This window comes from Dromiciops gliroides, chromosome 5 (genome assembly GCF_019393635.1).
Source record: "Dromiciops gliroides isolate mDroGli1 chromosome 5, mDroGli1.pri, whole genome shotgun sequence".
Lineage (NCBI taxonomy): Eukaryota > Metazoa > Chordata > Mammalia > Microbiotheria > Microbiotheriidae > Dromiciops > Dromiciops gliroides.
The window spans coordinates 237217114-237237058 of record NC_057865.1 but is presented as its reverse complement, the minus strand read 5'-3'; the positions used below and the strand labels follow the sequence as shown (position 1 = coordinate 237237058).

Here is a 19945-nt window from a genome sequence, read left to right as displayed (position 1 = left end):
CATTCAAGGCGACCACAATTTAGATTTTAAACATCACAATCGGCTTCGGTTTCTTTATCTGTATTACAAATGCTGCATTCTGGCTCTAAACTCTAGGAACCTAAAATAATTATAACAACATCAGCAATTACCTTCACAGAGTTTAAGGTTTGCATGGTATCTTAATAATAGCAAATATTTACATAGAACTTACAATGTGTCAAGCACCAAGCTTAGTGCTTTACAATCATTATCTCATTTGATTTTCAACAACTCTGGAGATAGGTTATAGTCATTACCCTATTTTACAGTTCAGGAAACTGAGGCAGACCAGTTAAGTGAATTGCCCAGGGTCACATGGTCATGTAAGTCATTGAGGTAAGAGTTTAATTCAGGTCTTCTTGAGTCTAAATCTAGCACTCTATCCACTTGTACCATCTAGCTGACAGAGACAATTTATGTAATTTCTATCACTATGGATAACTTAAGTAGACCCTACATTGCAATGGGATGGGAGACCTATTTATTTTAAAATTAATAATTTGAATTTATGGATTGCAAGGGCCCAAGTTATCTGTCAAGACCCCATGGAAAAGCTGGCCTTTAATTTGGGCTTCAAATGATAGAATTTGGCAAAGTGGAATAGAAGGGGAGAAATAAGCCAACTGGAATATTATTGCTAGACATTCATAGTCCCATAAAATATGTATGTCCCTAGCATTTTGGAGCCAGAGTGTGTTTTGCAGAAGTTAGCCCTCTTTCCCATCATCCCCACATTTTATGATTGGCAATCATGATGCAAGTACTCCTAATGCATTTTCATTTGCTGGTGCTCAGTATCATTCCTGGTGTCCTGTAAATATCATAAATCAACTTTGTTTCTCATTACAGAGTCTGTAATTCCAAGCAGTGGAACATTTCACGTGAAGCTACCCAAGAAGCACAGTGTGGAGCTTGGAATCACCATAAGCTGTAAGTAAACCCAATTCCTTCAGCTTGTTTGATCAAAGCAATAAAATGAATTGCCTTATTTTCCAAGGCCTTACAGGTGTTACAAGTCTTACTTATTGGAAAATCACCACTGGTTTTCTGTGTTGGTAGGCTGTAGGTTTGCTACTGTTTAATACAGCTATATAAATAAATGGCTTTTGGAAATCCATCAGGCCCACAGAAATTCTGGTTAAGTAGTAAAAATTGCATCGGCCCCACGTTTATTGGCTTCTGTCCTTTCTATCTTAGCTATCCTCTTATCCAATACATGCCATTCCCCTCACAGAGAAAGCATCTCTCTGTGACAAATGGACTCTGAATTCCTTCATAACAACGATGATTGTGGAAAAACAAACAGAAATGAGGAACAAAACATTTTAAATTCCTTCAATGTTCCCATTTCCTTTAGACTCTGAACACATAGCTCTCTTACTAAAACAATTCTGAGAATTCTGTATCACAGTAGAGTTACAGAGATTGAGTGTCTGATCCTCTGGGCTTTGAATGCCAATAAACAAAGTTAAACCTGAGGATGGTAAGAAATTCAGGCATGGAAACCAAATGAGGAAATAACACTTGGTCAGTGGTAGGCCCTGCCTCTGCTTAAGAAGTAATCACATCGGGCAGCTAGATGGCGCAGTGGTTAAAGCACTGGCCCTGGATTCAGGAGTACCTGAGTTCAAATCCGGCCTCAGACCCTTGACACTTACTAGCTGTGTGACCCTGGGCAAGTCACTTAACCCCCATTGCCTGCAAAAAAAAAAAAAAAAGAAGTAATCACATCTAGACTACATAGTGTAAACTGGATCATGGAGAGCAGAAATAAATACAAATTCTCCATTGTGGAAAATAAATCAAGCCTGAATATACAATTCATCCTTGAGAAAATAATGTTAACTAAGTTGGAGACAAGGGAATGAAATGAAAATTTTATGCTTATCCGTTGAAAGATAATTCAGCATTGGGAAATGATGATTCTACAGTTCTGTATTTAAAGAACTATAGAAAGTTAGGTCAAGATGAATTTATGAAACTCCTGCTATATGGCAAGCACTGTGTTAAGTGGTAGAAATGTTGTTGTTTGTCCTTCATTCACGAAGAGGACCATGATATTGGGGAGAAGTCAGTAAATTGGATTTAAGTGAGACAGGGCTGTGCAAGGTCACACTCTTCTCCACAGATATCTGGGTCCTTGGCCCTAGAGGTTTGAGGCAATTAGGGTTAAGTCATTTGCCCAAGGTCACACAGCTAGTGAATGTCTGAGGTGAGATTTGAACTCAGGTCCTCCTGACTCCAGGGCCAGTGCTTTATCCACTGCTCCACCTAGTTGCAAGAGGGAGATAATTTTAAACATGAGGGACAGCCAGTGAGAATGCTTATTTGGGAGACAGAGTATCTTGCTCAAGGGTTTCATGAAATCTTAGAATATGTGGAGAAAACTATAGTGAGAAAGGGACCCCAAAACCAAGAGGTTTTATTCAAAAAATATTATTGAATAATTTTAAAAAGTAATCCAGTAGGATTATCAAGACTTCCATCTTGTTCAAGCCCTTTCTGTTGGTTTTATATTTCCTTGATTTAGTCAATTCAAAAATTCTACAGTTCACTTTCTCTATGAAACATTACCTTATAAACATTAGCTACCTATTCATGAGACTGACTTTAGAGAGTGTATTTTAGATCAGGCATTAGAAGGTACTACAGAAGTCATCTAGTTCAACCCCCACATTTTACATAGGAGGAAAGCGAGGCCTATGGAGGTTAAGTGACTTTTCTAAAGTTACAAGTGGGTGACAAGATTTGAAACTGGATCCTCCAATTCGGAGCTGTGAGATATAAAATTGGATATTAGATCATAAATCTCCCCTCTTTAACCTTTCCCTTAATTTATCTCCCAGACTAGTAAATGGAAGAAGCTTCTGGTTTTCTAGTTATAGCTTTTATTGTGTGGTAGTTACCAGGTGATGTTGATTAGAGGGATAGGAAAATAGAAATACAAAACAAATAGTCTTAAGTCTAAGCTTAGTCTATATTCCGTATAAAACTCACCAAAAGCCCAAGGCCACCTTTGAGAAGAAAGAGAGACCGAGTCAAGCACATGCTGCTAACCACGAGCCAGGCCGAGTCGAAGTCCAGTCAGTGTCTGTCTATGCAGCGCAGCCAGGGGACCAGCAGAGCAGGAAAGAGATCCCACTTCCGTTCTCTCCTTGCCTTTTAAGCTCGCACCCCGGAAGTGGAGTGCTAGGTGGACTGGCCTGCATAGCTCATGCCGTTGGTCTCCTCCCCGAAAGGGTGGTCCTTAAAAAAACTGGCGTCTCTCCATTATCGCTAACCGACTGTTAAAACTTTTTGCCACAGAGCCACTGCCCTTTCCGCCATATTGTAACTGCCTCCTTGGTTTCTCAGTAAGCTATAGCTCAGCACGTCAGAGGGCTTTGTGTGCTTTTTTTTTTTTAGTGAGGCAATTTGGGGTTAAGTGACTTGCCTAGGGTCACACAGCTAGTAAGTGTTAAGTGTCTGAGGCCAGATTTGAACTCAGGTACTCCTGACTCCAGGGCCGGTGCTCTATTCACTGCGCCACCTAGCTGCCCCAGCAAGAATTTGTGTGCTTTTTTGTTCGTTTGTCTTTCTGTTTTTAGGAGGCGATGGTTATTGGGAGGAGGCACTTTTTGATTCTTTTAACTCCCAGGTTATTTAGACGTAGATTTAGGTTGGTTTATCCTTGCTGTTTTTCCCATTCCCATGCCTGCCTCAAGTCTGCCGAGTGACCCAGATTCCCTCTCTCTTCTTGAGAGAGATGACCGTAGCTTTACTGCAAAGGGCTCTTAATCATTTTTGTCTCAGGAATCCCTTTGTCCATCTGGTGAAGCTTTGGGCCCCTTCTCAGAGGGTCTGTTGCCTACCTTCATCATTGAAGGAAGTGCTCAATTTCATTTAGAGGTTAGTAAAAATTAAGATGGTATTTTTTCCCTGTCCAATTTCATGGACCTCTAGAATCTATCCATGGACCCTAGGTCCATTAAGACCCATCCATACACACACCTCAGTGGAGGCTTTAAGTATCTCCTGGGTATGCCCACATAGTTCTTTCTTGGGAAAACTATGATGGCCTGAACCCCACTCAGTGGTGGGGTGATATGGCCTCAAATACCACCTTGGCCACCACCATGTGCACCTCCCCATGATTCACTATTTCAGATGACTTTATGAACTTGACTCTCCAGGGGAATAGTTGTTGTGGGGGGGGGGTCCCAAACATACACTTAGGGGATAATAAGGTAGAGTTTCAGAGCCATCATTACATCAGAAATTTAGCCAGGGTGATCTCCAAATCTATCTTATTATTTCAAACTCACCCAGACTAGAAGACTGACTCATTGAAAAAGTGGCAAATGTAGCCATATAGCACATGAGATTCTAGGCAAGGCAGAAATATAGCATGCTTCTCTTCTATCTATCTCCCTGAGGATGGGCAGGCAGAAAGCTCACAGACAGACCTACATAACTTCCCAGGAAAGAAGGAAGGCTGGTCAGATAGATTAGAAGCTTAATAGACAGAGAGGGAGAGAGCCAGAGCCAGAGAAAGATTAGATAAAATTACTTAGAGATTAGATAAATAAATAGAATAGATAGATAGGATAATAAATGAAATAGATTAGACTATCTTAGATAGAAATTAGATAAATAAATAGAATAGATTGAATATTGATGAGATAGGATAATAGATGGATTCAATTATTTAGATTAGATTAGATAGATGGTGTAGATTAAACAGCTAAAATTAGATGGACAGAATAATTTAGATAGAAATTAGATAAATTAGAGAGTAGCTAGATAGGGTAGATTAGATAGAATAGATGAGATGAGATTAGATAGATAGGACGATTATATTGTCAACCGGACTTTTTCCAGAATGGGTCTCTAACCTATGTATGGCCGGAGCTGCACAAAATCGACCAGAGATAGGTGTCAGGAGTTAGAGTTTATTTTATATATTTTTTGACATTAATAGCCATTTATTTCAACCATACCTGGAAAAAAAATCACTTCTATAATATATCCAACAAGAGGTCACCCAGCCTTTACTTGGAGACTTGGTGAAGGGGAACTTACTATTTCCCAAGGCAGCCAATTCCACTTTTGGATCGATCTCGTTGTTAGGGATTATTTCCTCAGACCAAGCCTAAATTTCCCCCATGCATCTTCTAGCCATTAGAAAGTTTATTTTCTAAGTGAGGAAAAAAGTTTGCAAGCAACGAGCAGCTGTAGACACATGCATATTGGGGAGGGCCCAAGGTGGTGTGGAGAGATCTCCATACTTATACTAGTGACTGTTCAGTGAGTTATAGCCCTAACAATGAGAGGGCAGCAAGCTTGATTCGACTTTGTCCAGTGTCTGTCTTTGACCAGAGAACACCTGGTGAATTGTGTAATGTAACGATTGGAATGATGCCACCTGCTGGAGACTTACTGTAGAAGAGTTCCGCCCATGAAGCGAAGGCCTTTGAGGGCAAGACCAGGAGTCTTTTCTTTGGCGTCAGGAAGTGACGTGGGCTAGTGGGAGGAGGAAGGAAGAGACTGGCGCTCGGTCTCGGGCTCTTTCCTTTGGACTCTGGTGGAGAGCGGAGCTAGAAACGTGCTCTCCCTTTAATAGATAGATGAATGTAGGCCTTTCTCTGTCTTTACCAAATTCTTATTCTCCTTAATAAATGCTTAAAAGCCTCACTCTTGCTAAAGCTTATAATTTATTGGCAACCACTCATTAGATATTTTAGACAGACTAGCTAGAATTTTAGCCCTTAACAGTAATTAGCACAGAGGGTAAGATCATCCAGAGGGTGATCACAAAGGATTATTGTCCTGCCAAGATCAGGGCACAGCCTCCTTGCTGGGCCTTAGCTCTGGAAACAGGGAGTCTAAATTTTACTTTATCAATATCAATATTAGATTAGATAGAGATTAGATAGATAGGCCATATTAGATAAATAGAATAGATAAGATAGATTAACTAGATTGATAGATTAGGTAAAATAGAAAAGCATGTGTTACTATATGCCAAGCACTGGGGATAGAAATACAAGGGAGCACAACCGATCCTGTCCTCAAGGACCTTGCATTGTATTGGGAGAAGATAGCACATGGAGGAAATCTAGAAGAGACCTGAAATTGGGGGCTGGGGATCCTGTGTGTGGGTAGAGTGAAGAGCAGCTGAGAAGTTGCCTGGAGGCATGGGTCTCAGCAAGCCAAAGAAAGAGCTAACCCTACCAGGGGACCCCAGGCTGGAGTCCAAGATTTCAGTGGGAAGTAGTTGAGAAGGATGAGGATATGAGGATGGTGAGGAGACTACTAGGAAATGGTGTGGCCTTGGCCTGCCCCAAAATTTCTAAGTCCCAATGTTAGATAAAGAAAAAGCCAAAGTCTCCAAGCCAAAGAAAATAGGTTTATTGAGAGAGAGAGATCCTGTCTCACAATAAAGCCCATCTGGAGTCTAGGACCCAAAGACCCCAGAGCTTCAGGATCCATGAATACTTATACCCTAAGCCAAGAAATATGTTTGCTATAATGGCATTTGTCTGCATGTATTTTCTTACAGCATCATACTCTTTTTTTTTTTTAAGGCATAAGGGGTAAACATTTGCATTATGCTCAAATTTGCATTATTTCTCAAATATGAAGAAATAGCATACATTTCATCCCTCAACAGCATACATGACATCATCATTTGCAATAACCACTTTTCATATACATTTTGTGTTACCTTTAACAATTCTGATTGGTTAAGTCCAACTATTTTTAGTAAATTAACCTTTAATTTGATTATACATTTTTCACAAAAGACGTCACTTGTATAAGTATTTTAATGTTGTTAGCTATTATGCATCTTGTCCCTAGTTAAAGCAAACTAGACCTAAAGTTAATTCCTCATCATCTAATGAAGCTTCTAAAATATACTATATAATATAATGAAACTATACAAATGGCTTTGTAAATTACATACATAGAACAGAAGTAGACCAAAGTCTACTTTTACATCTTTTCCAATAGTCACTCAAAGCATTATCAGCTACTAAAGTCTAAAATCACTAAGAAACTTAGGAATGGGGCAGCAAGGTGGCGCAGTGGATAAAGCACTGGCCCTGGATTCAGGAGTACCTGAGTTCAAATCCGGTCTCAGACACTTGACACTTACTAGCTGTGTGAACCTGGGAAAGTCACTTAACCCCAATTGCCCCAAAAAAAGGAAAAAAGAAGAAAAGAAATTTAGGAATGGGGGAAAACTTCACTCACAGATCCCAGCAAGATAAGGTAAAAGATCAGCTGGGATCATGGAGCCTAGCCCTTCCTCAGCCTTGAAGAATTTCCTGGCTCTGACCCTCACCCCACCAACAGCCAAATCTGCCTGAAGGCAGAAGGTTTCCATCTGCCTAATTATCCACTAATCAGCAATCACTGTTCTTTCTTCCCCTGTTGCTGTGGTGCTATGCCCGATACCAATATGGGTGTACAAATGCCGTGCCCCTGCTGCCAGCGCCACTGTTTTTCCTAGCCATTGCTCCAAGGTAGATTTCAATAGGCAGATATGGGGAGAAGGATATCGTAGACTGAGGGAGCGGCAGGAGCCAAGCTCGGGGGGCTGAAAGAATGAGTCATGTTCAGCAAATGAAGACAGGACCTGGTTTAGCTGGAGCAGGAAGGAGCTGCATGAAGGGAAGTGGTGGGGGATTTGTCGGTACAGCCAAGTTGGACTACTGTTTGTGATACTGTGATATTCCTATTCGTGAAATAATGCTGATAATAAACCGAGAAGCATAAGCATGGGATTAGGAACATTGCCTTGGAGGCAGCTCATTTGGGCCCCCTTCCAACACCAGCAGCTTTGGGGATCATTTAGTGGTGAGGAGTAGAGCAGTAGACACAACTTTCCACTGGTCCTTTGCGGGGAGTTGGAGAAGTTAATGAGGACTTGCTAGTGAATGGACTTTGAATGAAATCTCTGTGATGCGGTAACCCTGACCCTTGCTGTTCCTTGCAGGACCCCTTCCATCTTCTGACTCCATAAATTTTCTCCAACCTTTCCCCGTGGCCTGGAATTCTCTCCCTCCTCATCTCTGTCTCTTGGCTTCACTGGTTTTCTTCAGATCCCTGATAAAATCCCTTCTCTTTTCAAAAAGCCTTTCCCACTCTTGCTTAATGCTTCCGTTATCTCCAGTTTCTCCTGTGTATGTTGTGTTAGAACATAGTGGTTTAAATGTCATCTCCTCTGTTAAACTGTGAGCTTCTTGAGAACAGAGACTCTTTTTTGTCTCCCTCTTCATTCCTGCACTTAGCACAGTGCCTGACATGTAGAGAGTGCTTACTGAATAAGTGTTTCTTGATTTGACTGGCTTAATAGAAACATGTGACTGTCAAAAACTACTTCTATAAACTGAGACTAATTTTTTTTTTTTTTTGCGGGGCAATGGGGGTTAAGTGACTTGCCCAGGGTCACACAGCTAGTGTCAAGTTTCTGAGGCCAGATTTGAACTCAGGTACTCCTGAATCCAGGGCTGGTGCTTTATCCACTGCGCCACCTAGCTGCCCTGAGACTAATTCTTGATGATAATTCCAAAGATACACATACAAACATTCATGCAAATAAAATTAAATTATATTTTTTAAAGTCAATACTTTTTTTAGAGTCCAAGTTAGGGGATACTTTGGCTTATTTGACATGGAGTCACATGGCCTACCAGTTCTAAATCTCATATGCAAGAAGGAAAAGAAAGTGAAAATGGGAAGAAAAGAAAAACCCTTTCTATCTATATCTTTTTATATCTATCTAAATCTATGTGCAGGTATATACATATATCTGTGTACATATATGCATATGGACATACACATATACAAACATATAGAGAGAGACAGAGACAGAAAGAGGTAGGGAAGGGGGGAAGTAGGCATCCTGAGTTCACCAATGTCCTGGCAGACACACCCAAAACTGTCATATTGGAGGGAGGGTTGTTAGCCTAACAGGAAACCATAGCAAAAGAAACTACTTAGCAGTAAGAAACTACTTTGCCCACTAGGAAGAAAAGAGTCTAGAGAGAGTAGAGAACTATTCCTAGGCTCCTCTATAAAGGAGACGCAAGTGAAAGAACAGGAGTCCTCTGTGTATTTTTCCAATGGCCTTTCCACCATTTCTGGTCCACTCACATATGTAATTACTTTCCTTTCTCTGTTGGCTGCCCTGTGGATTGGAGACCAAATGCTCCCTTCTGTACTTTAAACCAGATCTGATAGTCATTGGGGCTGGTACCTCTTCTTAAGAAACAGGTCAATTTTGAGCTAAAAAGTCCCCATCCTATTAATCCTCATAGCCATCACCTCTGTCTTGTCATGTGGTTCCTTGCTTCTTTTCTGAGATCAGTATGTTCTGCTGGGTGGAGGAGGGGAGGAGAGTATAGTATTATATCCCTGTTTCCAAATAGCTACGATGAGGGATTGATGAAAAAACAAACACTGGTAGGAGCCTATTTTATTTTATATTTTATTTTAACCAACAGAAAGGTAATTCTGTCTATTTTCAGTGCTTCATTGTGGTGTTGAAAATGTACCTGGGTCCTCAGAGGCTCTGTCAGTGAAGCCCATTATCTGGTAGGGGCTTCCCAGGATGGAAACATTTCAAGTATGGGCTCTGAGATAGGCAGTTTGTTGTCCAAGGACAAGCTTAGCTAATTGTGCAGAGACTTATCACCAGAAGGTTGGTTACCTGCCAGGTGATGACTGGGGATGGGCAGAGGGAAAAAAGAAAAGGAATAGCAACTGTTTCTGAAGTATCTTCTATTAAGGCATGGAAAAGATGATTTTTCTCTCTGTCCAAGGAACATCCATTCTGATGAAATCCTTAATCTTTTCTTGTGTTGAGTTAGAGGACAATTCTGGGCATAGATAGAGATCATAGGTTTGTTTGCTAAATGAGTGATTCTTCAGCAGTTTTCACATTTCAGCTCCACTTCAATTAATTATTGTCAGTATAAATTTATGTTTTCTCTCGAGTAGCATTCCGATTTTGGTAGTGAAGAATCTGAATTGGATCTTGAACTTGATGACAATTCATTTTCATGCTCACCCAAAGCAGGTTTCTGCATGCGATGCTCTCTGAGTATTGAACACTGTAGGAGTTTACCATCTATTGGAGACCGCAGTAACACGAACAGATATTGAACAGAACTCAACCAATGCATATATAATGAGTGTGCAGAATATCTATCCCATGTATGAGCCTTTATTTGATGTTAGCCTGGTGATAACGTTATAAATCTTTAAACTCTATAGGGAAAGGCCGACTGCATTCGTGCTGTTTGATTTCCTTGTTACTCAATAAAAGTTCTATTTCCTAATCAATTGGGTTTTGTGAATTTGTCACAGGGGAGAAGCAAGGAAATTTCTGGATCGTGTTAGAGTTTCTATCAGAAAAGGGGCCACAGAAAAGTACAACAAACAATTTGTATTGCGTTTTCATGTCCTTTGACTACACAGATCTAGTTATTTAACTCATTCCCCTTTTACCAAAAATTTCCCCCCCTGTATTTCAGAAGGAAGCTCTTGTCTCTGAGAAACACCTCATTAAAACATTTCACACTTGGTTTACTGCTCACTCTGCCATACCTAATTAACTCGGAAATGAGTCACCGTGATTTTGAATGTGGTGAGCAGTTTTAGGCTAATTTTCTTAAGTTCCAGATGAGGCGTTTATAGCACATTAGCATCAGACATTCCTTTTATTGATGTTACTGCTATAATACAAAGTGATTTATTATATCGTGTGTGGTTTTTTTTTTTTTCTTGAAAGTGAAATGGCCTAGCAGGACAAAGAAAGTCGGCTGGGTAGATGTTGACAGAGCCCATTCTGGTTTGACTAATGCCAATTTCACTTCTTCTACTTGTCCTTTTGAAGTCACTCAGAGTTCTGTGTGCCTGACCTGTACTAGATGCTTTGGGAAGTTGAGTATAGATTCTCTTTTTCTGGTGACAAGCTAAAAGCTGCATCAAACCCTCTAGCAATACTTCTTCCTGAGGACTTTCTGCACCTGTGAATTATGTAGGCGTATCTTTCTGAGAGAGAGGTCAGATCTACAGAAAGAGGAATAATCTCTTTGGTGAACCTATTTCCCCCAGATGCTGAATAAGTAAGATAGCATGTAGTGTTTTCTGTTTTAACAACTTTATAGATATGGGTTTTACTTTGGGGCTTATTTGTAGGACTAAGTAAACTGAAGCTTCCTATTGTTTCTTGATCTAGTCATAAAACCAATTTGCTGATTAGGGGTAAATAAGTCAATAATTCTCCCCACCCCCTTATATTTTAAGCAAAAGAAGGAAAGTTGCTACCATTTTTGCTAACTTTATAGTAAAATCTAAGCCCACAACTCCATCTGAAGGCAACTAAATTCACTTGTCATCTATGAGAGAGGGAGAGAAGAAGGAGGAGAAGGAGAGAGGAGGAGGGGGAAGGGAGAGATGTCTATGCGTCTATATATGTATATATACATATATGCTGTTGTAATCCAACTAAAGCTAAATGGTTAAATGGTCTATATGACTTAGATGATTTCTTACTCCTTAAACCACATACCTTGGAAAGGAGAAACTCCATTCATGTATCATATGAATTTCATATGCTCAGGATGCCCTTACTGGTAGAAAAGGGCTTTGGATTTTTAATCAGGGGACCTGGGTTTGAATTCCGGCTCTGCCATTCACTTCCTGCATAACCCTAGTCAAGTCCTATCTCATGCCTTCTCTAGATTTTAGTTTCATCATCTGCAAAATGAAGGTTTTGAATTCAGGGTCCTCTAAAGTCCCTTGTAGTTCAAAATCTATAATTTGTATATAGTATATTGATTTTCTTCCTGAAGAACATAATATTCCTATATTTAATATGAAGATGAGCTTCTTTCATTCTATAGGAGGGAGCAGTAGGGCAGGGAGAGAGAAAGAGAAGGGAGCAGAGAGGGAGAGAATTTGTGAATAGTACTGGATGACTTAAGGCCAAGGAGAGAAATCTTTGAAGACCAGGAAAGGAATGGCCTTTCCCGTGCAGAGAATCAGGGACCAAGGACAGGGCTCCTGTATATCCATCAAAAAAATCTAGGGTTGGGGGCAGCTAGGTGGCACAGTGTATACAGCACCGGCCCTGGAGTCAGGAGGACCTGAGTTCAAATCCGGCCTCAGACACTTGAACACTTACTAGCTGTGTGACCTTGGGCAAGTCACTTAACTCTCATTGTCCAACCAAAAAATAAAAATAAAAATCTAGGGTTCTTTACCCTTTTTGTGTTATGGATGCCTTTGGCAGTCTCAGAATAATGTTTTTAAATGCAAAAAATAAAATTCTTAGGATTGGAAACCAATTACATCGAAATGCAGGTATCAAAATATTTTTAAAAAACTAAACAAGTTTTGATTAATTTCTAAGTCCTTTGAGGGCAGGGGCTGTCTGTTTTATTTATATCCCCCTGGGCCCAGCACATAATAGATGAGGACCAGCACCTCTGGTGTGAGGGCTGACTGAGCCCTTTTCAGGGCTACTCATCCTCCTTTGGTGTCTACCTGTTCCCTAACTCTCACCTGTGGCTCCAAGAAGCTGGAGCCAGAAAGAAGCCAGGCTGTGAAGGAAGGGTTTTAAAAGACAAACAGCAGCACATATTTGATCCTGGAGGTAATAGGAAGCTGCTAGTTAGTGCAGTGGAGTGATGTGGGTCAGTCTTGCTTTTGGGGGAAAATCACTTTGGCAGCTGATTGGAAGGTGGGTTGGAGTGGGAGGTGACTTGCGGTGTGGAGACCAATCAGAAGGTTATTGCAGTGATCCAGGCATGAGGTAATGAAGGTTTGCATAAGCTGGGCAGCTCTGGGGCTAGAGGAAAGGGAATGAATGATGCTGTGAAGGTTGAAACATCAAGCCTGGGCAGTAGATTATCCAGTCAACATGGCATGAGTATGAATGAGGAGTCAAGCTATTATAGAGGAAAGAAGAGCAGATTTAACTTCTAACAGTTTCATCAAATTACATGAACCTACATTAGCTAGAAACCTAGGACTTGGGGAAATTGGGTAGAGCCATAGTGAATAGAGTGCCAGGCCTAGAGTCAGGAAGACTTAGCTTCCTGAGTTCAAATCCAGCCTGGAAATTTACTAGCTGTATGACCATGAGCAAGTCATTTCACCCTGTTTGCCTCAGTTTCCTCATCTGTAAAATGAGCTGAAGAAGGAAATGGCAACCCGCTCCAAGATCTCTACTAAGGAAATCCCAAATTGGGGCATAAAGAGTTGGACTTGACTGGAAAAGTGACTGTACAATAACAAAATAACTTGCCCTAGCATTCTACCCAAAGAGCTTTGGGCTTTAGACTACTGAGGAACAAGGGGCAAGGTCAGGGAAAAGAAGGAAATAACTAAGAAAGATTGAGGCCTAATTCCTAGAATGTGCATATAGGACTAAGATTAACCAGTGAAACCTCTGCAACTTTGCTTTATTACTGCAATCCCTGTGTACGTTTTCCCTGTTGTGCTAAGTAGTAAAACTGCTAAAAATCACCTAAAAGTTGTGCATAATTTTCCACTGCCTGTAGACCCACAGCACTGCCACATGTGGCCTAACACAGATTTCATGGGGTAGGCTTTTGAACGGTTTTCAGTCACCAATGCTCATTTCTCCCATTTTACACTCCAGCTTCTCCTTGTGTCCCCACATGAGACATTTGGGTTACTGTTCAGAATTAGATTGACTTTCCAGTAAAAAGAAGTCATTTCAGACCTAAAGGAAACTGGGTATCTGACCTCAAAATAATTCAGGAAGCTCTGTCTTATCTTTTATTCATTTTTAGTTAGATTTTCACAGTCATCTCTGTTGGTGGAGAAGACTTTCTCCATATAGAAAATTCCCTGTTCAATCAGTTTCTCCTCCTATTTCCATTCTCACTGCCATCATCTTAGCTCAGGACCTTATTACCTCTTGCCTAGACTACTGCAATAGTGATCTAAATTATTTCTTTGCTTCTGCTTCTTGCTGTTCTGATCCATCCTAGATCATGCTGTCAAATTAATTTTGTTAAAACATGGTTCTGTTAATGTGATCAAAAAAATTCAGGATGTCCCCATTGCTTACAGGATAAAGTCCAAATTCCATACCCAACCTATCTTCTGAGCTATCTTTCTACTTTTTTTCCAAGTACTTAAAAAAAATTAAGTGACTTTAAATTTTTTGTTGTTAAGTTGTTTCAGTAGTATCCCACTCTTCCTGACCCCATTTGGGGTTTTCTCCTAAGAGATACTGGAGTGGTTTGCCATCCCCTCCTGCTCCTTTTACAGTTAAGGAAACTGAGGCAAACAGTTAAGGGACTTACCCAGTGTCACACAGCTAGGAGATGTCTAAGACTAGATTTGAACTTAGGAAGATGAATTTTCCTGACTTGGCACTCTACCCACTGCACCACCTAAGTGCCCATACAAATTTAAATTTAGTGAATGTAACTGAATTAACTCTTCCTTTATTCTAATGTTGAAGCCAAACTGTCCCAGGAAACATCCTGTGCAGTCCCTTGTTGATTCTGTTCTCTGCTTTGAATGCCCTTCATTCACATTTCTACCTGTTTAAAACCTATCTGTCCTTGCTTCATAATTTTTTTCACAGTTATGGTTGCTAACTGTGTTTCCCTTCATTCTATTTCCCTTCTGATTATCTTATTCTCTCACTCCTTTCACCCTGTCCCTCTAAAAAATGTTTTGCTTCTGACTACTGCCTCCCCCAATCCACTCTCCCTTCTATCATCACCCAATCCCCTTTCTCTCATCCCCTTCCCCTTCTACTTTCCTATACAGTAAGATAGATTTCTATACCTAATTGAGTATGTATGTTATTCCTTCTTCCTACCTGTCCTTAATATCCCATCTCAAAGGCCATTTCCTCCATGAAGCCTTACCTGAGACTAAAATAGTAAGATAAATCATACCTCTCTCTAAAATGCCCTGGGTAGCTAGGTGTTGCAGTGGATAGAATGTCAAGCCTGATGTCAAAAAGACCCAAGTTCAAATTTGACCTTAGACACTTCTCAGCTGTGTGACCCTAAGCAAGTCCCTTTAACCTCTATCTACCTCAGTTTCCTTTTTGATTAAATGGGGACAATAATCACACCTATCTCCCAGGGTTGTTGTGATGATAAATTGATATATTATTTGTAAAGTACTTTGCAAACCTTTAAAATACTATACAAATGCTAACTATTCTTATCCATGGCTGTTATTAATTCTACCTTGTATTCTGGTTATTTGTATATTTCTCTTATTTCCCTCCACTCCATGAGACTATAAGCTTCTTCTGGTGAACAACTGTATGTAGCCCAGTGCCTTAAATACAATACATGTTCAATTGACGTTTTTCAGATTCTTTGCATTCAAAGTGTACCCAGAGTAGTTTGGGCCAATATTAGCCTAGTTTAAGGAAGAGATAGATCAGAGCTGCTCCCTTCCCAAGGTCCTCTGAGTAAGCAGGTCTTCCTAACCAGGAGCCAATAAGCATTGCTTCCTTTTTTCAAAACACAAGTCCTTCAGTGCTGAGCCACAGGTGTCCCTGTAATTTGCCGGGGGAACTCAGCACACACTTGATAGGATACAACCCCAGCTGTTCAGCTTATGTTTGTAAAATGCACCACCAGCTTCTAAAAAGTCACTGGCGATACTTCCCGTGGTTATAAAGGTCACAGAATTGGGCCTTACTGTCTCTTTTTCACTATTGGTTTTGATCAGAGGCCAGGTCAATGGAACATAAATTTTTTTTGAAAACATATTGATTGTTGTGTGGTAGTTATACATCTTGGCAGAATGTTTTATAAACATATTGGCATCCTGAGAAAACGTTTGCTTATGATACACGAGTTACGTTTGGATTTGTATGACCTATGCCCAGTAAAACAGACAGTGTTGAAATATAAGAATAAAAGCCATGAAAATTTGGTTATTCATAACAAAAGAATTATGCAAAACTACTCCAGGGAGGAATTAAATTCTTAACTCATGATTATGGTGAGGATTTCTTTTATATACTTAGTAGGAAGAATAGAGATAGGAACTAGACTATGATTTCATCTTATAGGGAACCTCCTCATAATTAACTCCCTCTACCAATGCATATTGGCCTTTCTCTGCAACTTCTAGTATTGAGAGAATGGAAGCCACACAGACAACAGGTCAACTGATGTCTTCCTGAATCCAAGGCCATCTCCTTCTCCTCTCTTCCTCATGCTTTGTTGGAAACTAAGAATGATCCCCATACCTGTAATATGTTACTCCACCCTCAACCTCTACCTGTTTAAATTTTGCCCATCTCTCAAAGTCCATCTCAGATGCCACCTACCCTATGGAGAGGTCTCTGATCCCATTTTCTTTCTTCCCCTGCCCAGATGTAGTTGTAGCATTTGAGGAGAAGGTACCTCTTGTGATACTTGGCATATGAATGAGATACCATATATAAAGACTTCTGCCACTTTGAGGTGCTGTATAAATGTAAATGATCACTACTGTTGTTATTGATGTGATTTTAGTGACTGAAATAGCAGAATACTGAAACTTAACCATTATAAATGAGACTAAATAGCTTTCTTTGTAACTCTGAATGATGGTGATGATACCAGTATGTGTCCAACTACAACCAGGTAGCAACAAAATATTGCTGTCAGTGAAATGAAGTATTCACTTACTAGGGCATGTTAAGAGCTTTATCACTATGGAATTATAATCAGAATTGACAGTTATACTATCTGTCAAACTAAACAGCAGTTTAAAAAAATAGCCAACGGTATATAGTTTTATGTGTAAAAATCAATTTAAAATGTCACTAATTCTTTCTTTCTCTTTATAGCACCAGCCAGTAGAAAACCAGGAGATCCCCTTGTTATCTCAGATATCAAGAGAGGCAGTGTGGCTCACAGGTGAGTCAGTGGGCAAACTTCTTCCATCTGATGAGCTAGTCTAGACCTAGCCATGTCTCAGGTTAATAGCTAATTGGGCCTATATTCTTATTTCTATCTCTAGCATATTTCTCATCCAGTCAAGGAGTTTTTCATGAGTGTTTCGCCATGTCATATGTTCTCTTTGTCCGGTTTCTCTCTACCTAACCTTCTACAACCTAAAGATAAGGTTGGCTTTTCTTGTGATAGCTACCCGACAGAGATCACTGGGTAACAGAAAAGCCAAAGCCCACACTAGGTTATTTCTTCCTTGGCCCAGGAAGACAAATCCATTGAAGCGAGCACCAAACCTGAGGTAAGAATCAGAGATAGATGCCAAAGCCTGCATCCTAAGCACAAAGGGTCTTAGCTAGGAACCAGAGCCAAGTCAGGGGCAGCTTTTGGGTTCAGAGCAAGAAAAGGTCCCCAGCATGCTTATCTCAAACTTGGTACTTTGTGGATATTTCCAGCCCCTAAGTCATCCTTGTTCTGCCACACAGTGAGACGCCTTGCCACTCCAATCCAGAAATTGATGTGATTCATTGAACAAAGTTGGAAATAGCAAAGGCTTCCCAGTGGACTGGATGGTGCACTGGATACAGCATTGGCCCTGGAGTCAAGAGGATCCGAGTTCAAATCTAGCTTCAGATACACTAACAATATGACTCTGGACAAATCACTTAACCCCCCGACTGCCTCAAAACAAAACAAATTACTAGTAAAGTCATCAGAAATCCACTTCCATATTTCACTTTCCCTTGCCTTCTCCCAATTCTTCCTCCTACACATGGGGATTGACCATGTATGGAAATAAAGCTGCAAAATATTTCTTAACCAATTCAAAATACAGCCCTCTCCATTCTGTCTTTTCCACAGTTATCTATCAATTAATCAATAAAGCAACAAGCATTGATTAACTTCTTCTGTTGTGTCAAAGGCACATGTATATAAAGGGAGGCACAGACACAGAACCAGTTGATTTCCCTCAAGAAGAGGGGAGAGATAACATGTAAATTAGTAGGTATATTCACAATCCATACAGAATAGAAGGAAAGGAACCTTGAAAACAATTGATGGGAAATGAGGAAAGGTCTCCTCTGCAGAAAGAGGCATTTGAGGTCTTCTCTTGAGTGTGGTCTGTCTAGTATCTAAATCAATTAGTTCCCTGTTTATTTAAGGGAGGAATAAATTTAATATTTTTAATACCCAGTAGCTAAATGTCATGGCTGTCAAATCAGACAGTCAAAAACAAAAACAAAAAAAAACAAAACCAAGCCTACAAAAGACAATTTTAAAGAAAATGCATTTTAAAAAATTGAATTATTTTCCTTCAAAATCTGCATTACATTTAATGATACTTTAAATAGCCCACTTAAGTGGTACCAATTCTTCATGTGTTTCTATTCCTTTAACAGAACCGGGACCCTAGAACTTGGGGACAAACTGCTGGCCATTGATAACATCCGGCTGGACAACTGTTCCATGGAAGATGCCGTTCAGATTCTCCAGCAGTGTGAAGACCTCGTGAAGCTCAAAATCCGTAAAGATGAAGATAACTCCGGTACTGATCATAAATGTAGTCTCTGTTGATTTTTGTGATCTTGTCTTCCAACTTCTTCAGACTTTCAGTCTCATATCAGGGATGGTAGCTGCAGAATTCTCAGCCAATTTAGAATCACAGTTAGGATTGTCGTGCCAATTCTTAAAATGGATATTATCTCAGTCACACATATACATAGCAAAATAAGCTAATGGGTGTTTTGTTTTGTTTTTTTACTTGTGTCCCACTCTTCATTATCCCCTTTTCCGGTTTTCTTGGCAAAGATACTACAATAGTTTGCTATTTCCTTGTCCAGCTCATTTTATAGATGAGCTAACTGAGGTAAACAAGGTTAAGTGACTTGTCCAGGGTCACACAGCTACTAAGTATCCGAGGCCAGATTCTGACTCAGGAAGATGAGTCTTACTGACTCCAGGCCCAGCAATTTTATCCACTGTACCTAAATTGTGGCTTTATCTTAAAATAAGCCTTACTCCTCTTTAGCCCACCTACCTCATTCTTTGATATTTCTGGCTGGATTTGCGTTCCTATTGAGTACTACCGAGACACTCCCATTCAGGAAGGAGCTGGGAATCTAAGAGCCCAGGCTCTGGTCTCAGCTCTGTAATGCCTAGTTATAACACCTTGGACAAATCACTTAATTTCTCTCAGTGGTGGTAGATTCCTCATCTGGAAAGTGAAGGGATTGGATAAGATCATTTCTAAAGTCCATTTCAGCTTTTTGATTCTCTTACTTCCAATATTTGCTTTTCCAACAGCATTTTCAAAGTTCTGGCTTCAAAATAGGGCTACTCATCTTTATTTGGGGTCATAGAAATATGGTATCCTTGGCAGATTGTGTTTCCTCAGATCATAAATCAGGTGAAGTCCCCCCGCTTTGGGGAATAAAATGATTTCGAGAGACAAAGTTGAGTCAATTATAATCAGTTTTATCCATCATGGCCAGCAAGTGATTGACAAAAAGGGCTGCTTATCCTCTCAGTGGTCAAGAAGGAAGCGTGGACACTGTCTGAGGTTTATATGTCCTTGGAAGAGAGGTGTTCCACCAGAGGGCAATCAACTTTCATTGGTTAACAATGAATTTGAGGTGGACTTTATAAAGAGAAGCGAGCTCATTCCAATGAGGGGCTGAAAGTGATATCAGGTCACTCTTGAACAGAGACTATCCTTAGAGCAGACCACCCCCAGCCTTGGGCAGTCTGAACTGAAGGATCTTTCTCCACCCAAGCTTGACTGAGTGGAATTCACCTTAGACTAGAAATTCCTTGCAAGGTTGGGTGGGGTCCGATAGGGGAGAAAGTTAGCTCAACCTTCAGAGATTAAGGTTTTGAAATGAGGAGAATCAAAAAAGGGGGAACTCCGGATCTCCCCAGATCATTGGTTATTAATAATAATTTTTCTCCCATCCACACAAATGAGAACTCAAAGCCTG

The 19945-nt window shown here is 40.3% G+C and overlaps 1 protein-coding gene across 1 annotated transcript in view; it reads left to right on the top strand.

Annotated features, from left to right (window-relative positions):
- GRIP1 (glutamate receptor interacting protein 1) overlaps positions 1-19945 on the top strand; it is a 548438-nt gene that overhangs the window by 441495 nt on the left and 86998 nt on the right. Inside the window, exons 14-16 of the mRNA XM_043967674.1 lie at positions 871-951; positions 16865-16934; positions 18368-18513. Of these exons, the coding sequence (XP_043823609.1) occupies positions 871-951; positions 16865-16934; positions 18368-18513 (297 nt within the window). The remainder of the gene's footprint in view (positions 1-870; positions 952-16864; positions 16935-18367; positions 18514-19945) is intronic.